At 53.7% G+C, this 26,817-nt stretch overlaps 1 protein-coding gene and 1 long non-coding RNA gene across 19 annotated transcripts in view; one reads left to right on the forward strand and one right to left on the reverse strand.

The window, feature by feature from the left end:
* TNS1 (tensin 1) overlaps window positions 1–26,817 on the forward strand; it is a 204,574-nt gene that overhangs the window by 92,705 nt on the left and 85,052 nt on the right. For 13 of the 18 annotated variants that reach the window (XM_032278268.1, XM_032278266.1, XM_032278265.1 and 10 more), the window contains 12 exons: window positions 4,453–4,494; window positions 5,328–5,378; window positions 11,183–11,232; window positions 14,062–14,233; window positions 16,908–16,958; window positions 18,393–18,515; window positions 18,898–18,962; window positions 20,899–20,982; window positions 24,960–25,072; window positions 25,589–25,649; window positions 25,869–25,944; window positions 26,510–26,639. In XM_032278268.1, the coding sequence (XP_032134159.1) occupies window positions 4,453–4,494; window positions 5,328–5,378; window positions 11,183–11,232; window positions 14,062–14,233; window positions 16,908–16,958; window positions 18,393–18,515; window positions 18,898–18,962; window positions 20,899–20,982; window positions 24,960–25,072; window positions 25,589–25,649; window positions 25,869–25,944; window positions 26,510–26,639 (1,018 nt within the window). The other 5 variants (XM_032278267.1, XM_032278283.1, XM_032278275.1 and 2 more) reach the window with 4 other exon arrangements.
* Window positions 21,139–22,793, reverse strand: LOC116551807. The gene is made up of 3 exons (XR_004269070.1): window positions 22,782–22,793; window positions 21,343–21,345; window positions 21,139–21,220 (listed from the first exon to the last, which is right to left on the reverse strand). It is a non-coding gene; the product is annotated as an uncharacterized LOC116551807 (long non-coding RNA).

Below are 26,817 nucleotides of genomic sequence, written 5' to 3' on the forward strand. Positions count from 1 at the left end.
TGTCTTCCTTCTGAGGACCTGGGCAGAGGGCCTGCTACAACTAGTCTTTACTTATTCCCCACAGGAAGGCAGTTATCAGAGGCACTGCCTGTAGATCATTGCCAGGGAGAGGAGAGCTGGCATGAGGGAAGTGAGGAGCAAGGCTCAAACAGCGGCTCTCCTACAGACGGGCTGCGTAACCATGGGCAAGTCACTAAATCTCCCGGGCCCTCAGTTTCCTAAACTGTACCTGCAGTAGTGTTTACCTCCCAGGGTGGTTATATGGACTGGTGATCAGGAAGGTAAAACGCCCAGTACTGTGTTCCAGGCATTGCCAGCACTGAATAAATAGTTGTAGTTCCTGCACTAAGTTTGTCAAAAGGCATCTCAGGACCGGGACCAGGGCCAGGGCCAGGCAAGTGAGGCCTCTAGGGTGCAAGATCTGAGGAGTCAAATCTTGGAATCAAATTCCTCAGGATTATGCAAGTGCGCTCACAGGACCTGACAGTGATACCTTCTGAAATGTTGCACCCTGAGGGCTTTGCCCTAGTCCTCACCTCGCTTTGCTCTAACTGTTGGGTTTGGGGCTGTAGAGCAGAGGGCCCCTGCTAAGAGCAGGGCTTGATTTCAGGTAGCATTAGGTTCAAACCCTGCCACCTGCTCCTAAGCTGGATTCTGAGTTGTCCCTCCTGGGGGAATCTGGAAGACCCCGGTGGCACAGTGAGTCAGCTGCCCTCACTTTGGAAAGCCTGGGGACCTTCAGCTCCAGGCTTTGTCCTGGGACTGGGCAGTGGGTGGGGTCGGACAGAGGGGTCTGTATGTGTTTGGGCTCCGCCCACTTCATCCCTCTACAGCTGACTTGAGGAGGAAGGAGAAGAGCCTGCAGGGAGGCACCAGCTCACCCTGCCAGCAGGATGGCTGAGGGCTAAGTGTGAGGGCAGTGACATGAGCCTGGCAATGGGCTTTACAAACCTGGGAGCCAGCTCTGGCCATACCACGAACCTCGCCATGAAAAGCTAGGCTGGTCAGACCTGCCTGCACCTCAGTTTCCCCATGTGTGAAGCGGGGATGGAGGAGATGATGTCTTAAGTCCCTCTCAGAGCTGATGTCCCTAGGAGTGGCAAGCAAGGATGGTGTGTGCGTGTGGGGGATGGGGGTGGGCAGGTGTAGAAATATCCTGGCCAGGAATGAAGTGAAGATGGTCAGGGGCTTTGGATCCAGAGGGTCCCGGGAGTGCCAGCTATACTCACTAGGCAGTGTCAATGGTAGGGCTTCCCACTGGCTGCAGTCTCCCTGCAGGGCAGGGGACCCTACCCTCCTCTTACCAGTCCCTTGCCTTTTTCATTCCCGGTACCCCCAGGGCTGCAGTGGTTGGGAAACAGAGAAATAAGACTTGAATTCCCGGAGAGTTGCAATGGAAGGCGGAGGAGGGGCAGGCAGCACGCATGCTGGGCTGTGTTTGCAAACACTGGAGGACAACTCAAGTGTTTAGATGATGTGGGGGGTGGGGGTTTGGAAATTTTTAGCTTCTCAGAAAGCATCTCAACCAGTAAGCTGAAGGCATCTGATCTCTGGCAAGCTTTGCCCTGTGGCCTGCCTCCAGCTGGCATGGGGAAGGGGTGGGGGCAAAGGGGATGGTGCTCAGATGATCACTGGCAGGAGGAGAAAGTTTCTCTTGCATTGCTGAGGCCTGTGGTTTCTAATATTGATGCCAGCTCCCTTGTCTGCACCATGCCAGACCCAGGAGGGGTGGGGCAGGAGGGTCGCAGTGAGGCAGGGTGGGCTGGAGAGGCCCTGGGCCTTGGGAATATGCGGGCGCTAACGAGACATCATAGTGAGAGCGGACAAGTCCTGAGGGCTTCCTGAGTGTCTTGCGCTCTTCTAAATGCTTTATGTGCTTTGTTGCATTTGAGCCCCACAAAATAACCCTGTGCAGGCCTGTTGCAGAGCAGGAAGGACAAGGCGACCTGCTTGAGGTTGCATAGCTAGGTAGCAGCCGAGAGAACTGGAATGTGGACTCGGGCGGCAGCAGCAGGTCTAAACCCTGCCACCTGCTCCCAGGCTGATTCCGAGTTGGAGTTGTCCTGCTTGGAGGCAAGGGGGCTGCTAGCTCAGGCTGGTTGTTCTCAGAGAATCATCTGGGACTTGCGTTGCCTGGAAACCTGGTAGAAATGCATGTTCGTTCTTGGGTCCCACTGTAGCTCTAACCGTGTGTGTGTGTGTAGGGGGGTGGCTGGGGGGCCCAGGGGGTCAACAGCCCTCCAGGTGGTGCTATACACATTCAAGTTTGAGACCCCTGGGCTCATGCTCTGCTGAGGGTCAAGGCCTATTAGGAGGCTTTATCCAGAGGTGGAAGAGAGGCTCTTCCAGGCGCTGAACGGGCCTGGGCAGGTGCATCATCTGTAGCTTGTCTACCCCACTCCACGTCTGTACATTCTAGGAGGCTGGATAGCGGACAGGCCAGGAGTGAGGGCATTCGAGTTGGGAGATTTTGTTTTGCGTCTCAGTTCTGCTGTGATCTGCCTTTTGAGGGTTCCCTTCCTTCCCACAGGAGGCCAGAGTAGCTCTGAGAGGAGGCAGCTGGGCTCTTCTGCCCGACTTCAGATCTCCATGTGGGAATGTCAGAGCCCCTGGAGAAGAAGGGAAAGGCTAGGGGGTGGAGAGGGCCCCGGCGGGCTGACACCCTGGTTAAGGGATGGGTGGGGCTGGGTTGGAGGCTGAGGGGAGCACCTGGTCCTGACTAGCAGGCAGCTCTGAGAGCTCAGGCTTACCCTGAGTGGGTTAGGGGGTTAGTGGGTTAGGATTAGGACTGAGCTGAAAGAGGGCAGAACCTGGCATCTTTACTCCTCCAGAGCCATCCTCAGACTCCAGGTGGAGAGAGGGGGTAGACCTTTCAGCGGGGAGGAGAGTGGAGGAGATGTGTGGGAGGGGTTGACCCCTGTCCCCAAGACCCCTGTGCCTGGACCCCATCGTCCCTCTACCATCCCCAGCTTCCTTGGCCCTGAACTGCTCAGGAAGTTTCATCCCCTGGAGAGGAGTTTTGGCCTCAGCCGTCTGTCTTCCAGGCAGTAGGGGTAGACGAGCACGTTTGGGCCATTTCTGGAGAGAGCACTGTCACCTCCGCCAGCCCAGTCTCTTCCTCCATGCCCATCTCGGCCCACGCTGCCTCCCTGACGCCGGAATCTTTCAGAGGTCATTCTGTCCATTCCCCTGCCTTTAGACATGAGCAGCTCATCCCTCAGGTCTCAGGGGTGGGGTTGGAGCAGGTGCCTCCTGTGTCAAGACACAAGACACTGGGTCACACTTGTTCTCACCAAGGTTTGCTTCAGAACCTTTCCAGTTGTGCTCAGGCCTTTCCACCCAATTCGAGGGCCCCATAACCATGTCACTAAGTTGGCAATGGAGCCCTAGATTCTGTTCAGGAGGTGGGCCTGGCATAGGAAGTTTCTCTTCTTGCTACGGGGAAAAATCAGACCACCTTTAGCCGGAAGCCCTTCTGTTGGTCTGGGTGAAGAAAGGAGGGTGCCAGGGTAAGGGGTGGGATCAGCCAACAGGTGTTGACTTATGGCCCACTATGCATACATCATGAGCCCTGGCAGGAGGGAGCTTCCAAATGAATTGGTCAAAATGTTGCTTTGAATCCATTTTGGATGAAGGTAGAATAAGAATCACAAATAAAACAATCAAGTCATATGTTTCCGTGATGAGATTATTCATACACTAAGGACCGGACAGGGAGGCGATTGGAGTTCAGAGGTGGGAAAGAGATCCCCACTTGCTGAGGTGACCAGGGAGGGCTTCCTGGAGGAAGAGAGCCCTCTATGTAAGGAAGAGGGGAAGGCATTCCACAAGAAAAGACCTGGATATGGGAATAGGCAAGAAGGGTTTAGGGGCTGGGGCTGATGGAGGAGAGCCTTGGTGCTTGGAAATTGAGGTTTATGAGGCCCCATGGTGGGTGTCTGAAAGCTCACTGAAGTAATGAGACTGGCTGGCTGCACATTTCAGGCTGCTGGGATTTCATGTGGAGCCCCAAGACGGGGTTCAAATCCTGCCATCCCTATTAGAGTTGATGAGTTTGGCTCAGTCATTTAACTTTCTTATCTGTAGAGTGGGGGTAAAGGTAATAATAGTGCCTACCTCCCTGGATTCTTAAGACTAAATGAGACACTGCAGGTCATTGACTCCTCCCAATTTGAGGGTGTCAGCAACTGTATGAACCAGAGGTCTGGCGCTGGGCACTGAGCATGGGTCTTCGGTGAGGCTTTGTAGAACTGGATGGCTCTAGCACTATTAGGATGGCTTTCCAAATGCCAAACCATTCCCCCTGTGCTTGTGGCCAGCCAGATTATGCCTGAGTCTTCAGTCCCTGTTTCGGGGGGCATTCTGCCCATCAGGGCCACCAGCCATGAGGAGAGAGCCCATCCCTGGGATGTCTGCCCTGAGGCCTCATGCTGTTTGTCCTTCTGTCCACAGCCCGTCACCACTGAGAATGCACCAAAGAATGTAGTGGACACGGTGAGTGATGGCAGGTGGCAGTGGGGGGAGCCGGAGCAGCGTGGGTAGGAGTGAGAAGGCCGGAAGTGGAGAGTGGGTTTGGGGGAGAGTGGATAGATGTGGCTGGGGAAATGCTTCCAGAGTAGATTTGGGGAGCTTAGGGGGAAGTGGTGGGGCGGCTGCTGACGCTGGGAGCAGGGCATCTGACGATCCCTGTGTGTTTGGAAATGGGCTGCTAGGGAACTGGGCAGGCAGAGAGGGAGAGGCGGGGTGGGAGCTGAGAGGGAGCAGCCCGTGGTTAAATGTGGGCTTCCTTATGAAATATGCAGAATGTGAGAAAGCCAGGCAGAGCTTTCCAAACAGGGCTTTCGGATCTAGCTGAGACGGACAGTTTCCTCAAGGCTGTGTGGAAGGTGAAGGGAGGAAAGAAGGTTGGTTCTGCAGTGGGGAAACTGAGGTTAGCTTCTGAGAGAGATCTCATGGCGATGGCCAGCATGAAATCATGGGCTTGGAGATGAAGGACTTCAGTTCAAACCTTGACTCCGCCAAGGTTCTACTTATGTGACTGTGGGCAAGGCATGGGGCTGTCTGTGCCTCAGTATTCTTATCTGCAAAATGGAAATAATAGTATCTCCCACAGGAGTGGTTGTGAGTTGTAAATGAGAGGGTTTGGCTAGCTCTGAGGGGCCTTGATATGGGCAAAGAAATGTGAAACAAACACCACAGTTCTTTCCCAGGCCCCCTGCCAGCCTCCTCATTTGCCATTCCTAACAAACCCAGCAGGTAGAAGACTGGGGTGCCTTTTGGGTACTTTTCTTGCCTCCCCTCTCTGACTGCCTTTTCTCTGTCTGCAGGGAGAAGGTGCCTCCCGGGGTGGAAACACACGGAAAAGCCTCGAGGACAACGTGAGTGTGGCTGGGGAAAAGAAGGATGGGGCTGGGCCCCTGGTGGCCAGGGGGAATGGGGCGGGAGGAGGATGATGCCTTGTTTTGTGGACTTCCCTTACCCCTCTCTAGAAGGAGAGGCTGGGATTGTGGGAAGGCTTGTTTCCATATGGACTAGGCCTCACCCTTGGCTGTGGCCTCTGTCTAAGCGGGATCCGGAGCTCATTCCTCTATGGCTGCGCCAGGCCTCGGTGCTCAGGGCAGGCAGGAGGAGAGAGGGCATGCTACAGGAGCCTGGCGTGTGATGAGTGGCCATGGACGCAAGGGGAAATGTGCAAAACCACAGCCGGGGGACTGAGGGCTGAGGCCAAGAAGGAGCCCTGACTCTTAGGGGGTCTTAGTCCTTGGGGAGGTGGTAGAGTCTGCTTCCCTGGAGACAGCAGTCTGCGAAGATGGTGAGCTCCACTGCCTAGCTTAGATGCTGCTGGTTTAGTAGGAGGAGGCTGGGAGATGTGTCTCTCGGTCCCCCTGGGCTCCTGTTTCGCATTTTGTGGAGAGGAGAAGGGGCAGATGGCTGAAATGGAAGGACCCCACAGAAGGGCACATGCCTTGAGTCCCGTTTGGGGTTGGGCTTGTCTCCACACCCCAGGGGCAGACCCCCAGCATAGTGGGGCTTTCTTCTTTCTTCCCTGCCCCTCTCTGATGGTGCCCCTTGCTGGCCCCTCCATCCTCACCCGCCCTGGGCTGCAGAGGAACAGGGAGTGGTTTTGGTGGTTGGCACAGGGGTAGACGTTGATGGCACGAGGCCCTATCATCTGACAGCTGCCTGACCCATGGCGGGGAGGGCCCTGGAGGGAGTGCGGGGGGAGCAGGAGGGGCAGCTCGTGTAGGCAGCCTGACTCCTGCGGTGAGCCCACTGCCACTGCCACATTGCCCTGGGGCAGCCCTGCACATCCAGCCCTACAAAGCGGCAGCGTCCCTAGGGCTGCCTGGGGCCCCTCCAGGAGGAGCGGGGAGCATGCCTCTCAAATTAGTGGGGAAGGCTCTGCTCAAGGTATGGGTGATTTCCTCTGGGCATGGTGTACTCATACGGGGGAGAGGCCCTTGTCCAGGTTTGTGATGTTTCTTGGGCTGAGATGCAGGGGGAACCTAATTTTTTTGTGTGTACCTACTACCAAGGATGTACTAGCTCGATGTACTCAAAATGCATCATACGTGCTCAGTAAATGTGAGCCGTTCTTATTACTGTTATTTTGACTAAGGACCGGGAGCTGTGTTTTGAGAGCCTCATGACACCCCTGTATGGCAGAGGCTATGAGTCCACGTTATAGGTGAGGAAACAGGCTTGGCATTGCTGCATGACTTGATGAACGCCTCTCCAACCCTTCCTGGGACTGCTGCCCTATCCTTCAGCGAGGGGACAAGGTGATGGTGTGTGAACCAGGCCTTCTAGCCAATGGTCTGGGCACACTCAGGAGCCAAATCCTGAGCTGCTGTCCCCACATCCCCAGCCTGGGCCATCAGATGGATCCTGTCAACTACAGCTACAGGACGAGACAGTGAAGTCAGACATCAAGAAGAACTTTTGATTGCAAGAGTTTGCACGACCTTGGTCTGCGCACCTAGGGAAGAAAGAGGTGGCTGTTTAGTTGTGACTAAGGCTCTTTTGCATTTTTTTAGAAGAAAGTGTTGGTGATCTGGGATGAATGTGTCTGTGTGTGTCTATGTGTTGGGGTGGGTAAGGGTGCAGTCTTATCTGGATTTGGGAGGAGGGACAAGGTGAGCTTTGGAAACGTAAGCAAGTGAGCAGCTTCCAGAATAGCCTGTGGACGGCAAAAGAGGAGAAAACCTAATTTTTCAGGCTCTTGTCACCTGTCTCAGGTTGGGTTGACCCCAGGGTCATTGAAGCAGTCCCCTGCCCAGCCGGGGGACTCTCCTGCTGTCCACTCCGGGGGAGGAGGGCCTGGGCCTGCTGCTGCAATAATGTGCCTGTTTGTCGAGCTGCCTTGCTGTCTCTGGCCCATGGCCCAGGACTCACAGGCAGGAATGGCTGTTTTCCTCCTGGCGAGCTAGTGTGTAGTGGAGTTTGTGGACAGTCGTACTTTGTGTCGTACTTTGTTTTGGAAAAATCCAGACTAGTGGGCAGGAAGGAGAGGGGAAGGGGTGTGGCTGAAGGGGGTGCTATGTGGGGGGTTGGCCGCAGCCCCCAGAGGAGATGTAGGAATGGGGCTGGGCCTCTGACTTCGGTCGGTCACCAATCTCTGGCTGCCTGAAGAGGCCCCTGGTGTTCACTTACCGACCCTCCTCCCAACTGTGCCCCTCTGGGGACCTGGGTTCAGGAAACGGCTTTTCTTTTGGTCCTGAGCTGTTATGTTTGGTCTGTGAACCTCAAAGGAAGGCAGGGCTCTTCCCACAGAGGCATTGCTTCAAACCAACCCCACCCAAGGCTGGGGGTTCCTGCTTCTTGCCTAATGGCAGGGAAGAAGGCAGCAGAACACAGAACCTGGGGTCATAGACCTTGAGCCATCCAGTAGTGTCTGAGTGGTGATCGGCTCTTGTCTGCATTGAGGACCAAGGCAAAAGAGTTGATTGAATCTGCAGCAGGAAGAATGAGGGTTAGATACCAGGAGGAACTTCCTGACAGTGAGAACAGTAAGACCTTGTTTTTGGGAGGCTATGGAATCTCCTTTCATGATGCCCTTTCAGCAAAGGAAAGGCTGTGTTTTGGAGGTGAGGATAGGGGAGAGTTCTGTTTGGTGTTTAGAGAGTTGAAGGAAAAGTTCTATAATAGATCTATGTCTTGAGAGGAGCTAGGAATAAGCTCAAAGCCATGTGGGTAAAGCGCTTTGTGATCCCCAGAGAGGAAATAATAGGATAACAGGCAGGCAGAGAGCTTATTTTTCTTTTTAAAATAAAGTTTGTAAGGCCCTGTAGTCATTTGCCTAGGGGCTCTCTGTGGAGTAGGCAGAAGATGATGTGGGCACTGTGCTGTGCCCGTTTTACAGATGGGTAAATGAACCTCTACTCCTCACACTGGGTCTGTTGGTGAGTATCATTGTCCGTAGAATATAAGCTCTCTGAGGTCAGGACTTTACTTCCTTCGTCCTCTGGTGTCTAGAACATGGCCAGGTACACAGCTGGTGGCACTTGGTGAATGTTTGCTGAATGAGAGAATGAGCATGAAGATTGGAGGCCCAGGGATGACCGGATGCCTTGACTTGCTCCCACCCTGCTTGTAAAAAGCCTATGTGATTAGGCTTGCTTCCAAAGGCACCCACCTCTAGCCTTGGGTGAGGTCACCTGTGTTTTTGGAGCAGTAGGTTGTGTTTGCTGACACGCCCCCCACCCCCCGCCCATTTGTTGTTCCCTGAGTTCTGTCTGTTGGTGTGCACCAACACTCAGACGTGTTACCGTTCATGTCTGGTCTCTGCCAGCAATGGTCACGTGCCCCCAAACTTTGCAGAAAACAGGAAGCCCCATCAGTGAGAGGGCAGCCCAGTGATTCATCAGGGGATGACAGTCCCAGCTGTTCGTCCCGCATCCTCTGCAGTGGGGTCACTGTCCAGGGCGGCTTCCTCCTCATGCCTCCCCTCCCCGACCCGCCCGGTGAAGCAGAGCGGGCTTGGACTTTGCCTTATCACCTCTGGAGGCAGCCTGGCCAGACTCTGTTTGGGCCAAGTTTTTATTTATCTTCGCTGGCTTTTTTGGGGTGGGGAGGCTGAGGAATGTGGAGTGTTGTAATGTTTGAAAGAGGGCGGTGGGGAAACGGGAGCCAGGTCTCCTGCCCTGGTTGTCCTGCTTACCCCTGCACCTTTGCAGGCTCCCAGCTCCCTTGGTTCCCCAGTTCCCCCTGCCAAGCCCTTCTCAATATGGTCCATTGTGTTTCTCCAGCTCCCTGGGTCTGGTCCTATGCTCCCGGCCACACCTCACGCCTTGGCTACCGTTGTGGCTTCCAGTTGTTCAAAGCAGCTGTGGTGGCTTCCTCCAAAAGTGGCTACGGATCAGCAACAGATGAAACCCGAGGGGCTATTTACAGCAGGGTGGCCCTGGGGCCTGGAGCAGGGCCTCAGGTCTGGGGAGAGTCAGGGACTCCTCATTAGTGACCAGTGGGATGGAGACGGATGAGGTGTTGGGTTTCTGTGTTCCTCTGGGAGGGTAGTTTTGGAACAGCCTGGGTTGGGTCTTGAAAACCAAACACAATCTCTCCTTGACTCCCTCCACCCCAGCTCCACCCCTCTCTAATCCCCCCACCCCTCCTCAAGCCTGACTCATGCAAACTGGAGTCCTTAGGGCCAGAAGAGCTGCGAGACTAAGAAACTCCCCATAGCCCCACTTGGCTCTTCCCTTCTTCACTGCTGCGGGGCTGCTCAGCGCTCTGAGGCCGCTGGGACAGATGGGACAGAGGAGACTCTGGACAGAGCCTTCTCTCGGATGGCTGGATGGAGGACCCTCCTCTTAGCAGAGCTGCTCTAACTTGGGGCTCAGCTGAGAACTGGGCCTTGGAGTCCCCCTATTGGGGGGGACTGCAGGGCCAGGAGAGGGCTGCAGAGGCTCCCCTTCTTAGAGACTCTCAAGCCCCAGGTTGGAGTGTGAATCCTGCCTGCCCATCAACTTCCCAGGGACTTGAGGGTGAGTTATTCTGCGCCTCAGTCTCTTCCTTTCTTGTAAGATTGTGGTCCTGTCTCCTCCAAGAAGACGCTGCAGGAAAAGACCATTTTCTGAGAGGCATATGGGCGTTTGGAAGGCGTCGATGGGCTCAGGAGGTCTAAGAACCTGGAAGCTGGGCATCCCAATTCTGTGTCCTATGAGGTGGCTGGAAGGATGGGTGGCTGCTGGGGGCAGAGGTGATGTAGGGTGTAGATTCTCTACAGAGATGAATGTTTGGTTGTAACTACCCTTTTCATTTTTCTTGATACAAAAGTAACAGCAAAAACAACAGCTGTGACCTGGCGAGTGCCAGGTGATACACAGTGCCTTATATGCATCACTCCTTGGGATCCTCCCTGCCAGCCTGAAGGTTATCCCAATTCACATGTAATGTTACAAGAGGCCCAGAGGGGTTAAGGACCTGGCAAGGCTGCCCAGCAAGATGCTGGAACCCAAATTCTGTGGTCTGTGGGCCTCCCACCCTGGCTCTCACACCCACCATGCCATTCTGCTTCCCTGGGATGTTTTGGGTCCATTTGCTTAAATTTGTACCCCTCAACAGCTCTGAAAATGGGAGTGGGTGAGATGGCCACTGTCTGCCCCCAGGCGCTGGGCAGCGGGTCCTCAGGAGCATGGCTCACTGCCCTAGACCTCGTCTTGGTTCCTGCATGACCAACCTGGCTGTTCTGGTCTCTGAACTCGATTGAATGACTCGATGTTTCTGCTTTCAAGCAGAGAAGTATGGGTTGACGATGGCAGGACAGAGGGGCACCATCACTCTCATCCTTCCTGTTTCTTTCATGGTGGTGGTGGTATTCTCTTCTTGGGGTTTCTCTTGTGTTGGTGAGTGAAATGTATTTCCATTGATTCAGTAACTGTCGAGTGTGCTCTCAGTGAGGATGGCACCGGCCTGGTGGGGTGTACTCCTCACATTTGGGATTTCTTCCTCTCGTCCCTCTGGGGCTGGCACACAGGCAGGCACCCTCACGTGGAATCAGTGTTGATGGCTTTGGCTTCCGGCAGCCTGTGATTTTGCAAGGGTTAAGGCGGCAGGGCCGGAATGTTGGCAGAGAAAGGAGAAGAGGATCGTGTTTGCTCCCGTAGACAGCTCTCTGGTGCGCCCCTCCCACCATCCTGCCCACCCCTGCATAATGCTGCTTCTCTTCTCTCCTTCCCAGGGCTCCACCAGGGTCACCCCGAGCAACCAGCCCCTTCTCCAACCCATCAGGTATGCCTGGTCCACAGGGGCAGGGGGTGGAGTTGCAAGCAGGGGCATCACTGTGGGTGCTCCTGTCAAGTCTTGCCTCTGGGTCCCCCAGACTGCAGCCATAAAGCCACGAGTGGGGAGCGTGGGCAAATGTGAAAGGCACAGGAGAGGATGCCTGCAGATGCCCTTGGCAACAGCTGTGTTTTGAGCTCTTAGCCAGCCTGTGAGCTGAGTCTTTATTTACCTGCATGAGCTCATCTAGTCCTTGCAACAACCCCATAAGGTATGTATTTTATTCCCTTTGATAGATGCTGTGTTTCAGGGAGATGAGGTGACTGGTAAAGGTCACACAGCCACCAAGAGGCAGCACTTGGATTTATGTTTAGGGCTGGTGGGCATCGAGGCCTGTGCTGGATCTCTTCCTCTCTGCAGACAGGGGGTTCTGACTGGGCAGAGTCGTTTATGAAAGGAAAGTTCCCTATCTGGCTGGGCTGGCAGGGGCCGGGGGAAGGGGATGCACAGTGGACTTTGTGTCTTGGCAACCCAGAGAGTTTGTTTTGCCCCCTCCCTCTCTGCCTCACCTTCACCCACTGAGGCTCCTGAGACAATTGTAAATGCCAGCCCTGGGGTAGATTGAAGCCTCTGGCAGTTTCTGGCCCAGCTGCTCGCTGTCCAGACTGGAGGTGGCTCCTTAGAGAATCCCCTTGTTCTTTTAGACCTGGGCAGGTGGGTACAGAGTGTGACGCTGAGCCTGTCCGGTTGGTGACATTGTTCTACCTTTGCGTCCTTCCCAGGATCCAGCCTGTGGACAGGGGTGGGTCAGCACCCAGGATGGTCCATGTCTGAGTCCTGGCCCTCACCAGCACGGCCCCTCTGGCTCCCCGTCCTGTGCTGAGGGAGAGGCTGAAATCCTAGGAGCTTGGCTTGCGAGTTTTTCTGACATTCTAGTTTCCTCCTTGAAGCCAGGACAGAGAAGGGTTTTGGAGGAGGGGGAGGAGGGGTGCTGCAGGTTAGCTGAGGCTTCCCGCCCTCACACCCACTTGCTTGCAGGTATGTGTGCATGTGGCTTCTTGTCCCAGACTGGTTACTGTCTTCTGGGACAAGATGGCGACCTTGGGTAGGCATATGGCTTGAACTGTCCTTGGGTAGGCAGATGGCTTCAAATAGGAACTTCACCCCCACAGCTGCAATGAGAAGCTTTCCACAGGGACAGGAAGTGGTTGGGACTCAGAGTCAAACTCTCCTTACCTCTGGCTGCTGGTTCCTGATCCCACTCAGGTCCCTGATATTCCACCAGAGAAGTCCTGCCATGCCTTGCCCTTGGCTACCCCATCTCCACGCCCCACCTGGGCTGGGATTGAACCCTGTGGAGTCTGGATTCTTCATGGCTCCTAGGCATCTGGGTACTTGTTCTCTCCAGTACCAGAGAGCCCTCATCACTTTTTTTTTTTTTGAGTCAAAGTCTTGCTCTGTTGCCCAGGCTGGAGTACAGTGGCACGATCTCGGCTCACTGCAACCTCTGCCTCCCAGGTTCAAGTGATCCTCCTGCCTCAGCCCCCCTGGTTGGTGGAATTACAGGCACATGCCACCATGCCAGGCTAATTTTTGTATTTTTAGTAGAGACAGGGTTTCACCATGTTGTCCAGGCTGGTCTTGAACTCCTGACCTCCAGGTTATCCACCCACCTCAGCCTCCCAAAGTGCTGGGATTAGAGGCATGAGCCACAGTGCCCAGCCCCTCATCACTTTTAAATACTCTGGTGGTATTCCTCCTGCTGCCCTCCACTGTCCACTTTATCCCGCTGTGGTGAAAAGTTTGCAGAATGAAATGGGAGTACTGCCTGCATTTGATAGAGGGGAGCGAGTTGGTGATGGGGTAAGAAGCTGGAGGGATGGGGGAGGTGCTTCTAGAAGCTAGAGGTGTGCTTCCCCAGTGGGCATCCTGGACCCTTCCCCTGGAAGAAAAGCTGGGAGAGATGTAAAGATGTGAGCCCTTCCCTTCCTCACCCACTGCCCAGTGGAGAGGGGTGGCCAGCCTGGGGGCCTCCCTACCTCTCCGGGAAACGTGTGGTGCTGGCGGCTCCCTGCCACCACAGCAGCAAGGGCTCAGTGCCCTCTTGTTTCCTGGGCCCTTAGAAATCCGGGAGGCTGCTGCTGCCAAGAATCAGCTCTGGCAGGCAGTGGGAGCTGCCAGAGGTGGGTAGAAGGCCAAAGAACAAAGGGCAGGAGTCAGCCTGCCTCTGGGAGGGCTGGAATGTGTGCTGTGGTCTGGCTTACCTGGAACCCAGGTGAACGTGTCACCTGAGCTGCCCCTTCCCCTGAGAGGCCTCCCGCCCACTCTACAGCTCCGTGGCTCAAGAGCAAGGGGCGGGCAGTGGAAGGCTCCTTTCCAGGGCTGGAGAGAGCCCAGCGCAGGCTCTCCTTCCTCTTCCAGAGTGGTCTGGGCTCTTCTGGAGACTTCTGCCTGGCCAGGTAGCCACAGTGTGTTGGGAGCCAGAGCTCCTGGGTTTCTCGGCCAGTCGGGCCCTGACTCTGAGCTCTGGAGTTACAGGTTGAAGGCAGTAAGCCCACAGGACTGATGGGAACCAAGAATTGGTGTCATCACAGTTTGGTTCTGAAATCACCTGAGGTCTTTGCCAGCCCTACCCAGCTTGTTCTCACCGGGACACCCATGCAGCCCACACTGCCCTTGCCAGAAGAAGCGCTGGTCTTGGCCTTGGGTCGAAGAACAGCTAAGCACCCTGGGCTGCATATGGGGGTCACATAGGGTGTGTATGGGGTGCAGCTATCTGGGACCTTCCCTGTGGGCTGGATTTTGATCTGGACCTTCCGCTGCCTGCTGTTTCCCTAGAAACATGAATGTGAGCCGGACCATGGAGGACAGCTGTGAGCTGGACCTGGTGTACGTCACAGAGAGGATTATCGCTGTCTCCTTCCCCAGCACAGCCAATGAGGAGAACTTCCGGAGCAACCTCCGCGAGGTGGCCCAGATGCTCAAGTCCAAACATGGAGGCAACTACCTGGTGAGGATGGGGCCTCGCGCCCATTGTCCAGCACCCTCTGTGCTTCCCTCTACTCGCCACCTCTTCGTGGCTGGTATCCCTGCCACCAGCCCCTGTGCCAGCACATCGTCTTCCCTTTGTTTATCTGCCCTTTCTCCCAGGCAGCTCTCGTGCCTGAGTCTAGGTCGCTCTCCAGCCCAGCTCTACGCTAAGGAGTGTGCTGCAGCTGGAATGCAGCATCTGGAACTCTGTGTGTGCATGTGTGTGCTGGCCAGGAGGAGAGTAACAGGAAGAGTTCAGGTTATCGAGCGTTTGCTGCTAGCCAGGCCCTGTTCCAACGCTTTCCACGCACTGAGCCTTTGCAGCAGCCCTAGCAAGCAGGTACTTGCTGGAGCACAGAGAGGTGGGGCTATTTGCCTAAGGTTGCAGGGTCCGAAAGTGGCAGAGCTGGCACAGGGTCAGTAGCTCTGAGAAGTCTGAGGGCCGAGTCTTGGCAACATGCATCTTAAAGGACCCTGGGTTGCTGGTACCTGGCTTGGCCTGGCCCAGAGGAGTTGCCTGACACATAGGAGAGAGGTGCTGGAGGTGGTCTACACTAACGCAGAAAGGTGGATCCGTCCTTGGCCCCAGAGGAGGGCTCAGGTCCATTCTACAGGGAGGTGCCTAGGGACTGGACCCATGGATCTGATCTGTACAACTTCAAGTGGCTGCCCCTGGGGTGTTTGAGGTGGGAAGTAGGAGGCTGTCTTCATTTCCCAGGGACCAGCGGAACAAATGAGGCAGCCCTTTCTATCCACATTTCACCTCTGTGGATTCAACCTACCATGGGTTGAAAATATTCAGAAGAAACTCCAACAGTAAATAACAATAAAAAACGATACAAATAAAAACAGTACAGCGGAACAACCAGTTGCATAGCGTTTATATTGTGTTAGGTATTATAAGTAACCGAGAGATGATTTAAAGTCTACAGAAGGATATGCATAAGTTACATGCAGATAGTACACTATTTTATATAAGAGGCCTGAGCATCCATGGATTTGGGTATCCACTATCCATGGTGGGGTGGAGGGGTCCCAAATCCCCCACAGACACCAAGGGATGACTGTACCTTAAATTTGGTGTCTCAAAATAACAGAAATGTATTCTATCACAGTTCTGGAGGCTGGAAATCTGAAATCAAAGTGTTGGTGGGGACATGTTCCCTCTGAATCCCATGGGGGAGAATCCCTTCTTGCCTATTTCTAGCTTTTGGTGGCATTCCTTGGATTGTAGACCATCACTCCAATCTCCACCTCCATCTCCACATGGCCTTCTTCATTGTCTCCCTCTGTGTCTTCTCTTCCTACAAGGACGTCAGTGATTGGATTTAGGGTCCGCTCTAGATCCAGGCTGATCTCATATTGAGATCCTTAACTACTTATGTTGGCAAAAGCACTATTTCCAAATAAGGTTGCATTCTGAAGTTCTGGGCGGACATGACTGACATTTTGAAGACACTATTCAACCACTATAGAGATCCGTCTGTTAGCTGCACTGGGGCATTGTTGAGTCTGGCTTTAAACATCAGCAAGTCCTGGGTTCAAATTCTGGCTCTGCTCTTACTAACTACGTGATCTTGGCTGTTTAGCCTCACTACTTCTACATCTGTAAAGTGGGTCTAAGATCTACCTCTTTTGGTTGTTGAGAGAATTAAGCCAGCTGTTAGATGTAAAGTCCTGGCAGGTAGTGGACATTCATTGAGTGATGGCCATCATAACATAATAAAGTGTATTCCTTTACAGAGTGCAAGAGTGGGTGAAAATCCATCTAAGATCCTTTCTGATTTCAGGAGTCCAGGGTTCTGTGAGACTTGGTGCCCTGCTACCCCTCTACCCCTCTCTTTATCCTGCCTATTCCAGACTGGGCTGCCCCCTTTTCTCCCCAGGACACAACACGGTGGCCTTTGAGTTTCCCAGGCAGTGGAGTGGAGGTGGGAAGTTCTGCATGCCCCCTTCGGAGGTAGAGGCAGGAATTCCAGAGACTGGGGAATTCCATGGGATGTGGTCAGGCGTTGCAGGGCATGTGCTGGGAGAGGCTTGTGAAGGGGCTGATTGGGCCCACCAGAATGGTTTGCCCCTCTGATGGAGGATGTCTGGTGACAGAGAAGTTGCAACCTCTTGGGGTGAGGTTCTAAAGTCAGCGTGTGATGTGGAAACCAGAGATTGCCAGCTCATTATCATCTTATACCACTGGATCCACGTTCAGTGTGGCGAGAGGCGTGTGAGACCAGAGACCAGTTCCAACCCTTCTCGTCTTCCGTTTGGGACATCCGCTCACAAGCGGGGTGGCTGAGTGTTCTTGTCTCTCTCTCTCCCTCCCTCTTCATCCCAAAGACCTATAGTTGAGTTCCTCTTGGTGGCAGTGCATCTGCCAGGACTCACCTGCACATTCACATATGGATAGAATTCCTGTCGGGGAGAGAGCGAGAGCAGGCACAGGAGGTCCAGGGAGCTCATGGCTGGTTTCTGGCCAGGACCCTCGCTGTGGGAGTACTTCAGCACTCTGCTGTGTGCTGTCATGGGCTCTTTAGAGGAAGCTGGCGATGATGCCACAGTCCTTCCTGGGACCAGCGGGCTTCCTTGCCATGGTTCTCTCCCCTTGCCACCCTCCTCACCCTCATCTCCTCATGCTGTCTTCCTTTCTCTCCTTCTAGCTGTTCAACCTCTCTGAGCGAAGACCTGACATCACGAAGCTTCACGCCAAGGTGAGCCAACGGCTGTTTTGGGTGGGGGTGGGGAAGGAGGACAGATGGACTCCCTCCCCGGGGTTCCCACATAAGAATCTTGGGGAAAATGCTGTGACAGTTTGAAAAGCCTATTCAGAGTGCCATCTTATGTCTGGAAAATGGAAAATGATCTATTTATCGTTTCCATAATGCAAATTACAGAACATGAAGCTTGGGGCAGTGACTTTACACCTAGGTCTGCCCACCGGGGAGTACACAGAATCTGATGGGTGAGGCTGGAGTTGAGAGATGTTTAGTTTTTGGATTTAAAGCAGTGGAGTATCACTGCTTTTGACATTTCTGCTGCTGCTTTTCTTTTTTTTTTTTGAGCTGGAGTCTCCCTCTGTCACCCAGGCTGGGGTGCAGTGGCATGATCTCAGCTCACTGCAACCTCCCCCTCCTGGGTTCAAGCGATTCTCCTGCCTCAGCCCTCTGAGTAGCTGGGACTACAGGTGTGCACCACCATGCCCAGCCAATTTTTGTATTTTGGGTAGAGACGGGGTTTCGCCATGTTGGCCAGACAGGTATCAAACTCCTGGCCTCAGGTGATCCACCCATTTTGGCCTCCCAAAGTGCTGGGATTACAGGCCTGAGCCACTGCGCCTGGCCCTGCTGCCGCTTTTTACTCTGTTTGCTCAGGGGCTGCATGTGGGCTTTGCCAAGGGCGTCTGCCCCTGGCTCTGAGTCTGGTGCCTGCTGCTGTGTGGCCCTGGGTGGGTGACAGGCTTCTCTGGGCCTCAGTGCACCCTCTGAAAGTAGCCTGGCTGGATGAGGTGTGCTCCATGGGCCCTTGCAGAGTTCTCTTTTACTTTAAACTTGGTGAGTCTAGAAAGGTTTTGAGAGGCCTGATGCCTACTATCCAGGTCTGCCCTTTGCACCCTTAAGGCTGCTCTTGGCTGGCCTGAAAAGCAGATGGTTTTTGTGTCCAGGGCCTAGAAAAGAGGCATGAACATCAGGCGGCCCTTTTCTTTTTCCTCCTACACCTGAGCCAGGCCTCAGGGTTGTCCATGGGAGGAGAGCTTGAGGACAGTGCTTGGGGCCTCAGTACATTGCAGGTCAGTCCTATGGCAGGGACCTGGAGGTCATCAGCTCCAAGCCTTTCTTTTTTTTAATTTTTAACACACATATGGGGAAATTGAGGCTGGAAGAGGACATGAAGCCTAAGGCCCCACAGTGAGTCAGTGCCAGGGCCAAGACCTGGGCCGAGGGTCCCTAGTACTGGGTCATGCATGGCCTTTGCCCATCACACCCCAGCCTACTCGCTGGCCAATGAACAGGGAGGAACCAAGTCCTGGCAGGAACCAGCAACTAAGGGCCGCCCCCCAGGACTGGCATGTGGTGTATACGGCTCCCACTGGCTTGGTTGGCTCTACAGGGCTTTTGCCCTCTTCTCACTTATGGCTTGGGCTGCAGGTACTGGAATTTGGCTGGCCCGACCTCCACACCCCAGCCCTGGAGAAGATCTGCAGCATCTGTAAGGCCATGGACACGTGGCTCAATGCAGACCCCCATAATGTCATTGTTCTTCACAACAAGGTCAGAGCTGTGGCGTGTGTGTGTGTGTGTGCGTGCATGCGTGTATGTATGTGTGTGTGCGTGCATGCATGTGTGTGTGTATGGATGTGTCCTTAGATGACTGTGTGTACCCGCCTGTATCTTTGGATTTTGTGAGCATGCAATGTGGGGGACATCAGCTTATGTCTATGGCAGTGGATGATGGATGATCAGCTGTGTTTCTTTTGAGACTCAGCCCCCCACCTGCTTCCCTCCCCTGGGGCCCCTTCCTCCTTATGGTCTTCCTTAAATCCACATCCCTCTCTCCAGCCCCGACTCCTTTCCACAAAGGCTTCTAGATAAGCTCTGGTGCAGCAGGACTGGCTTTGGAAATAAATGCTTTTGTGTTTTGTGGCTCTTTCAGGGAAACCGAGGCAGGATAGGAGTTGTCATAGCAGCTTACATGCACTACAGCAACATTTCTGCCAGGTAAGAGGGGCCGGCAACCTCCCATCCCCTGAACATGGACAGTGTGACCCCCCTCCTCTCATCCACCCACAGCCTCTCTGTTCACTGGAGTGAGGAGATAAGCACAGAAGGAATGAGGACGGGTGCAGGGGTCCCCAGCTTGGAGGAAGGACCTGTGGACAGAGGATGGGAGGGAGGAGAGTCCACTTCTCTGTCTGGGGCTCTCGTGGGCAGCCTTGGGAGGCAGGCCCTGTCATGAGCACCCCGTGCAGCCAGCTCCTCAGAGCCACTTTTCCTTGCCAAACAGCCTTCTTTTTCCCTGGGCCAGCAGGAAAGGAGTCAGAAAGAAATGTCAAATCAGAGCTGGGCTGGCAGAACAATTAGAAGTTATTCCTCTGCCATTTCTCATCCATTCCTCTGCCTCTGGACAGTAGGCCCCTCTTCCTACCTAGGTGTTTGGAACAAAAATTAAGATCATCCAGTCACTGACTCCCTTTCTGAGCCCGCTTTGCAGGGAGGCAGAGGGATTCACCCCTTTGTTTTGTTATTCATTTAACAAGGAATATGGCGGGGGGCAGTGGCTCACGCCTATAATCCTAGCACTTTGAGAGGTCGAGGCAGGCGGATCACTTGAGGTCAGGGGTTCGAGACCAGCCTGGCAAACATGTGAAACTCCGTCTCTACTAAAGGGCCTGGTGGGGCGGGTGCCTATAATCCCAGCTACTCGGGAGGCTGAGGTAGGAGAATCCCTTGAACCCAGCAGGCAGAGGTTGCAGTGTGCTGAGATTGTGCCACTGTACTCTAGCCTGGGTGACAGAGGGAAACTCTGTCTCAAAAAAAGGAAAGAAAGAAAGGAAGGAAGGAGGGAGGGAGGGAATGAAGGAGAGAAGGAAGGAAGGAAGGAAGGAAGGACCAATAAATATTGGACAGCCACTGTGCCAGGCTCTGTTCTAGGTGCTGGGAATGCAGCAGAGGGCAAAGCCAGGCCACTGCTTTCATGGGCGTTAAACACGTAAACAAATGCCTTAGTAACAGCAGGTGATAATTATCATGAAGAGTAAAGGGACTTGAGAAGGGCAGTGTCGAGGCAGGCACGTGGTCAGAGAAGGCCTCTTGACAAGGCAACACTGGAGCAGAGACCTGAGTGACCAGGATGGAAAGGGCGAGTCATGTCAAGCCTATGGGATGAGCCCTGCACACTGAGAGAAGAGGAAGGATGGGAATGCAAGGGGCTGGGGTGTTTGAAGATCAGCAAGTGGGGGAGGAAGAGGAAGGGAAGCTGGGAGATGGCAGAGCCATGGAGCCTCGTGGCCTCACTGAGGACTTTGGAGTTTGCTCTAAGGGTGATGGGAACTCACTGGAGACTTGTGATCTTTTCATTTCAAAGCAATTTCTCTGAGAGCTCTGTGAGGATGGGTAGAATATTCTGTGGAGGGCCTGCTGTAGTTTTAGGACTTTGAGCAACCCAAGCCAGTCTCATCTTTGCTTAATGATGTGCAAAGATGAGGCTGTACCCCTACTGCACTCCTGTATCCCTACTATGTGCCACGTGTGCCAAGCTCTTTATGGATGTTCCCTCACTTCATCTCCATAGTCACTTTTGAGGAAGGGGGCAATTCTCACTCTCATTTGATGGGTGAAGAGAATGAAGTTCAGAGAGATTCAGGAAGTTGTACCAGGACACAGGGCTCATAAGTGGTAGTCCTGAGATGGGCTCCCAGGCTGCTGAGCTTTAAAGCCCTGGGCTGAGTCCTGCCCCACACGGGATGGACAGATGCTGAAGCACTCTTTTCCTGAAAGCTTCTCAGCACGGGACGGTAGGGGTAAGAGGCTTGTCTGCCCTCTAGGACAAGGGCTGGCTGGAGGGCTCTGCAGGTCTGAGGGAGCAGGGGTGGGGAAAACAAGGGGCTCTTGGACACAGGAGTTGCCTCTTTTGACCACCTGTCTCTCCCTGCAGCGCAGACCAGGCTCTGGACCGGTTTGCAATGAAACGGTTCTATGAGGATAAGATTGTGCCCATTGGCCAGCCATCCCAAAGAAGGTGGGTCTCTGGGGTTCACATGTATGTGTGTACTCACTTATGTGGGGACTAGACTAGTGTACCCACAGGGATGGGATAGCTGTGACTAGGTGGGGGTGTGCCAGGCACATGTTTTCAGATGCCAGCCTGCAATGGTATGAGCTCAGGCACACAGGAGAGCCCAGGAGCCAGCCTGTGGTGTGTGCCCCTGGGTTGGCATGGCAGTTGGCTCTGAGGCCTGTGCTAGGGAGCAGTGCAACTGTCGTGGGGAAGCATCGGTCTGGGGATAAGAAGGTGCTGGTATAGGAAGGTGTGTGCTGTTTGGGCCTTGGAGGCAGGATTGCTTCAGTGCTTGGATGAGTCTACAGGAGACTGCGTCACTGCCTCCTGCGGTGGGAGGTCAGAGACTCACGATAAGGGTCACCTTCTGTTGGGAGAGTTTAGATAGTTTTACTGAGAGCTTTCAACCACATGATCTCATTGGAGTCTCACAATAGCCCAGGCGGAATGCAGGGCAGGGATAGATTTATTCATTCAGCAACATTTAAATCATCTACTATGGCTCCAAGCACTGAGACATCTAGGCAAACAGGACAGAGTCCTTTCCCTTGGCGAGCTGATATCTAATGAGAGAGATGGACATGAAACAAATAACCATACAAACAAGACAATGTCAGATAGTGACGAGGATAGAAAACAAAGAGAATAGGGCACTGCAGACCCGAAAACTGATAGGAGGGGAATGGGGCTCTTTTAATGGGGATGGTCGGGGAATACCTCTTAGAGGAGGTGAATTTGAGCCTAAACTGGAATCATGGTGAGCTATCATGTGACGATCTAGGCATCCCATTTAGCAGATGAGAAGCTGGGCCAAGGCAGGGGGCATGGCCACGGTCTATAGCGATTAGTGGCAGAACTGGAAAGTACATGAAGGCCTGGCAATGCCTGGGCTAGGGCAGTGCCCCCTGGTTGTGTGACCCCCTGTCCGGAGGGATCCCCTGTTCGGAGGGATCTTGCTCTGTATATGACATGTTGCTCAATGATATCCACGGGAAGGCACAGGCAGCATCAGGGGCAGGTGGTCTTAAGGGGAGGCTGCAGCCAGGGTGGTGGGAAACCCAAGCCCAAGCTGGAGATCTGGACGGTAGCTCCGTTTGCTGCTGGGAGTCGTGGGCCTGCCACCTGCTGTAATGTCAGCACCGTTCTACGCACTGGAGATGTGGTGCTGAATCTGCCAGGCAAGGGTTCATGGAGCTCAGCTTCTAGTGGATGATACGCACACAAGGAAACAATCCAGATAGACAGGAGAGCTGCGAAGAAAAAAGCAAACCACGAGGGCTAGGGAGTGGTGGGGGTGGCAAGAGGGCTGATTCAAAGGGAAGGGTCTTCTGAGAAGGTGACGTGTAACGTGAGATCTGGGTGCGGAGAAGAAAGCCTCCAGGGGAGGGCCTGGGGTGAAGGATACAGAGGGATAGCACCGAATGCAAGGGCCCAGAGGCCAAAGCATCCTGTCTGCCTTTCTAGCCTGAACACACTGACTGGGCCAACAAGGGCCTAGAGCTGCAGATCTTCGAGCTCTCCAGCCTCACCATGCTGAGGGTCCCAACACATACCCCATCACCCTACCTTGCTTGGCTGACAGGAACTGTGCTGTCCCTGGTGGGGCCTATCCCCACCCTTATAATGGGAAGCCCAAGAAGTGAGTCTTCAGGCAATACAGCATCTTACGGTTAGCACAAAACAGTTGCTAGCCAGCCTCAGAGTCAGCAATCAGAAATGGGATGTCTTTATGTGCAGACAATTCTGGCTAGGTCCCCGACAGCAGCCATGGATCAATGAGAGTCTTCCCAGGGAAGAAAGAATGATTGGTCAAGCACTGCCTTCTCAGTCTCTGGCTTGTCATGTGTGTCTGCTCACCGTGATCATGGTGTGGCCTTTGACCTTGAAGGATAAGGTTACTAAGAGAGAAGCATGCTGTTCCAATGGCACAGTGTGGCTTGGAGAGAATGGGCACAGAGTCACATCTCTGAGGCTGAGCAGTGAAGGCCTGGAGGCCGGGGATCAGTGTCATCTCTCAGGAATAGGATTATCTGGGGATTCCCTGGTGTATTAGTCCATTTTTCACTCTGCTGATAAAGACATACCCGAGACTGGGCAATTTACAAAAGAAAGAGGCTTAATGCATTCACAGTTCCACGTGGCTGGGGAGGTCTCATAATCATGGCAGAAGGTAAAAGGCACGTCTCACATGGCGGCAGACAAGAGAAGAGGGAGAGCCAAGTGAAAGGGGTTTCCCCTTATAAAACCATCAGATCTTGTGAGACTTATTCATTACCACGAGATGGGGAAACTGCCTCCATGATTCAGTTATCTCCCACTGGGTCCCTCACACAACATGAGGAAATTATGGGAGCTACAAGTCAAGATGAGATTTGGGTGGGGATGCGGCCAAACCATATCACCTGATGTTCAATATGTGTTTGCATAGCATGCAGTTGGGGGCGTGTCTCTGTGGGTGTGTACATTACCAGTGTCTGCCTGTCTCCTATCTGACACTGCCTCTGCTTGTGGGCAGGTCACCTCTCTGAGCCCAGATGTGAAAATGCAACTGTGGATTTACTATGCATTTGTTGCCACTTTCCTGCCTTCTTGTCAGTGTCACTTGCAGAGAATGGAGCAGATGGAGCAGAGGAGGGCAGGGAAAGAGAGAGGGAAGGGCTTTGCCTGTAGATCTGTCATTCATTGTTACCCGCCCCCGGACTCATTGTCCCCAGAACACAGACACATCCTGTTGGCGTGATCCAGAGATCTGATAGGAACCGCTATTCCAGGTTTCCGGCTTGAGTAATGGGGCAGGGGGCTGGGCAGGGGCCTGAATAGGAGCGGGTGCTGCCCATCAGATTATCTTGCTTGAGTAGTCTGAAGAGGCCCCACCCAAGCCCAAGGACAGAGGCCCACAGGCCTGGAGGGGGGCCAAGGAGCCTAGAGACAGGAGGGGGTCTTATCATGGTCATGTGGGTTCTAGTTCCACCCTCCTCAAACAGCTGCTATTGGCTTCTGCAGAGCATCAGAATACATTCTGATTGGTTTAGCTGCCTCAGCTTGGCATTCCCTGGCCAATCTGAAAAGGGAAAGTGCTGACCAATCGACACAGAAGGACTGATCTCTAGTTTATTGGGCAGATACATTGGAGCCCAGATTTCTTTCCTGCTCTCGCCACCCACTCCCAGCTTTGTGTGTTCTTGCTGTGTGTCTCTGGAGTGCAGTGGCCCCTTCTGGACCTTATTTATCCTCTCTGTCTAGAAGTAGAGGGTGTGAGCCAGTCCTTCCATTCTTCCAGCAGATCTTTGTTAAAGAATTGGGGGATGTTGACCCTCGAGATAGGAATACTTATTAGAAACTAGATATAAATACCAAATAAACTCAAGGATACCGAGGGACTTCATGTACTTTAGTGTGATATAGAGAAAGTGAAAAACTACATTTATTAAAAGTCTTGCTCACTATTTGCTAGACTATCACTTGTGGCTGCTGGATCTGTGGGCAGAACTGGGGCTGTGAGTATAAGCGCAAGCTTGGTTTGAGCTTTGTGTGTTTTCTCATTAGCTGCTTGGTGGTTGGGTCTGCCTTGTGCAGCTAAATGATGCTTGTCAGGGATGTGGGTGGAAATTTTGGTCCAGCAGGAGATACTTGGGCTGGGAGTGAAGTAGGAAAGAGATGTTCATGTTGACCACCAGAGGGCGGTAGCAAACTCCAAGTGGGATGCTTGGCTTGACCCAGCTCTAGGTCTGGCATCCCTGCTCTCTTCCTACCTGGGGCTCCCAGCAGGCAGGCAGGCAGGTCTGGGAGGGGGGCCTGGTTGGGGAGGGGATCATGTTGGTTGGGGAGAGGGTACAGTCGGTGAGCAGCCTAGGGCAATGCGCTTGGAGAAGAGAGAACAGGGATGACTGCGTCAGCACAGACCTCTCTCCCTGAAGCTGCTTCTCCCACCGCCACAGGTACGTGCATTACTTCAGCGGCCTACTCTCTGGCTCCATCAAAATGAACAACAAGCCCTTGTTTCTACACCATGTGATCATGCACGGCATCCCCAACTTTGAGTCTAAAGGAGGTACCTGCCTTGAGCCCTCTGTCCTCCACTCCTGCCAACTCCTCCCTCTCATCTTCCATCTTCTCATCTAAGAGGCAGCTGTGGATAGTAACAAACAGCACGAGAGCTGCGGAGTCATAAGGCTTCCACTGGACTCTCAAGTGCTTTGCCTCCTGAACTTTTCTAAGCCCCAATCTATTCATTTGCAAAATGGGTTTGATATTTGCAGTGCCTGCTGGCCAATGATGTCGGGTGGGCAATGTTTTTATAATTTAAATTGCTTTACAAGTGAAAAGATGGTATTTCTTCCCCTTTCTGCTTCCTCTTTTTCTCTTTCCTCTTTTCCTCCTTCCCCTTCTACCTCTCTTCCCCCATCCATCCATCCATCCATCCACCTACCCACCCATCCACCTACCCACCCATCCATCTACCCAATCATTCATCCCTCCTTTCTCTCTTTCTCCCTTCACTCTCACCTCTGCCCCTCCTACCTGTCAGTTTCTGCTGTCTTAGCTAACACCCACCCTACTCTTATAGGATGTCGGCCATTTCTCCGCATCTACCAGGCCATGCAACCTGTGTACACGTCTGGCATCTAGTAAGTATTACATGGGAATAAGAGGCCAGGGATGCTCAAGGCCCAGGGCTAAGGACCAGGGCAGGAGGGTGGGGAGAGGAGAGAGTTTTCTCAAGAGGCATGAAAGGACAGTAGCGAGGTTTCCCACTAACCCTGTGGCATAGGGGCAGCAGGGAGAAAACACCCCTTCCTCATCTCCCCTCCAGCAACCCTCTTTTTCTGCCTGCCTCTCTCCATTAGCAACATCCCAGGAGACAGCCAGACCAGCGTCTGCATTACCATTGAGCCAGGGTTGCTCTTGAAGGGAGACATCTTGGTGAGTGCTGTCCCTCTGTCTAAAGCCCTATCCTTGTTTATTTTTTCTGTCTTCTTTTCTCTTCTCCCTTTCTGCCTCAAGACAGCTACTCCTCCTGGGCTGCCAGGCCTGGAACCATAGGCTCTCAGGGCTCTTGCAAGACCTTCCAGTCTCACACAGTTTGTGTCTCTTACCCTGGGCTTAGCTATTGTTCTGGAGCATCTCCAGGGAAATAGCACTCAGTGTGAGCTGTTACCTCCTGGCTTCTGATTGGTGACAATGACCCTCTGAATCCTAACTTCAGTCCTTCCTAAATCCATCTTACTTTTTTGCACTCTGACTTGTATGCAGTAACTTCTTGGGAGGACATTTTTGTCCCCAAAGGCCAAGACTGGCCTCCAGTTCCCTGCTGTTCTAGATGTTTCCCCACAGAACTCTGAGATCCTGTTTGGTGTTGATGAGCTCTCCCTCACTGGGTTTGGGGTGAGCCTCGGGGGCTCAGTCAGTGGAGCTGATAAGGCGGCTCCCTGGGACCTGACCTCCCGGCCTTAGGCCCCTGACTGGCTCTGTCCATCTTTCCACCCAGCTGAAGTGCTACCACAAGAAGTTCCGAAGCCCAGCTCGAGACGTCATCTTCCGTGTGCAGTTCCACACCTGTGCCATCCACGACCTGGGGGTTGTCTTTGGGAAGGAGGACCTTGATGATGCTTTCAAAGGTGGGCTCCTTGAGTGGAGCTGGGGGTGGGCACCCCTGTGGTAGGGAGGGGAGCTCAGTTTGAGAGGATATGGTGGGTATGGGGACCGTCTTTTCTGAGCCATTTGGTCTGCCTAGTCTCAGGGTGATGGTGGGAGGGAGTTGAGAGAGACTTGGGAGAGAGTTGAGGTTGGGATGGC

This window comes from Sapajus apella, unplaced genomic scaffold, assembly GCF_009761245.1.
Source record: "Sapajus apella isolate SASKATOON/1434 unplaced genomic scaffold, GSC_monkey_1.0 scaffold10, whole genome shotgun sequence".
Lineage (NCBI taxonomy): Eukaryota > Metazoa > Chordata > Mammalia > Primates > Cebidae > Sapajus > Sapajus apella.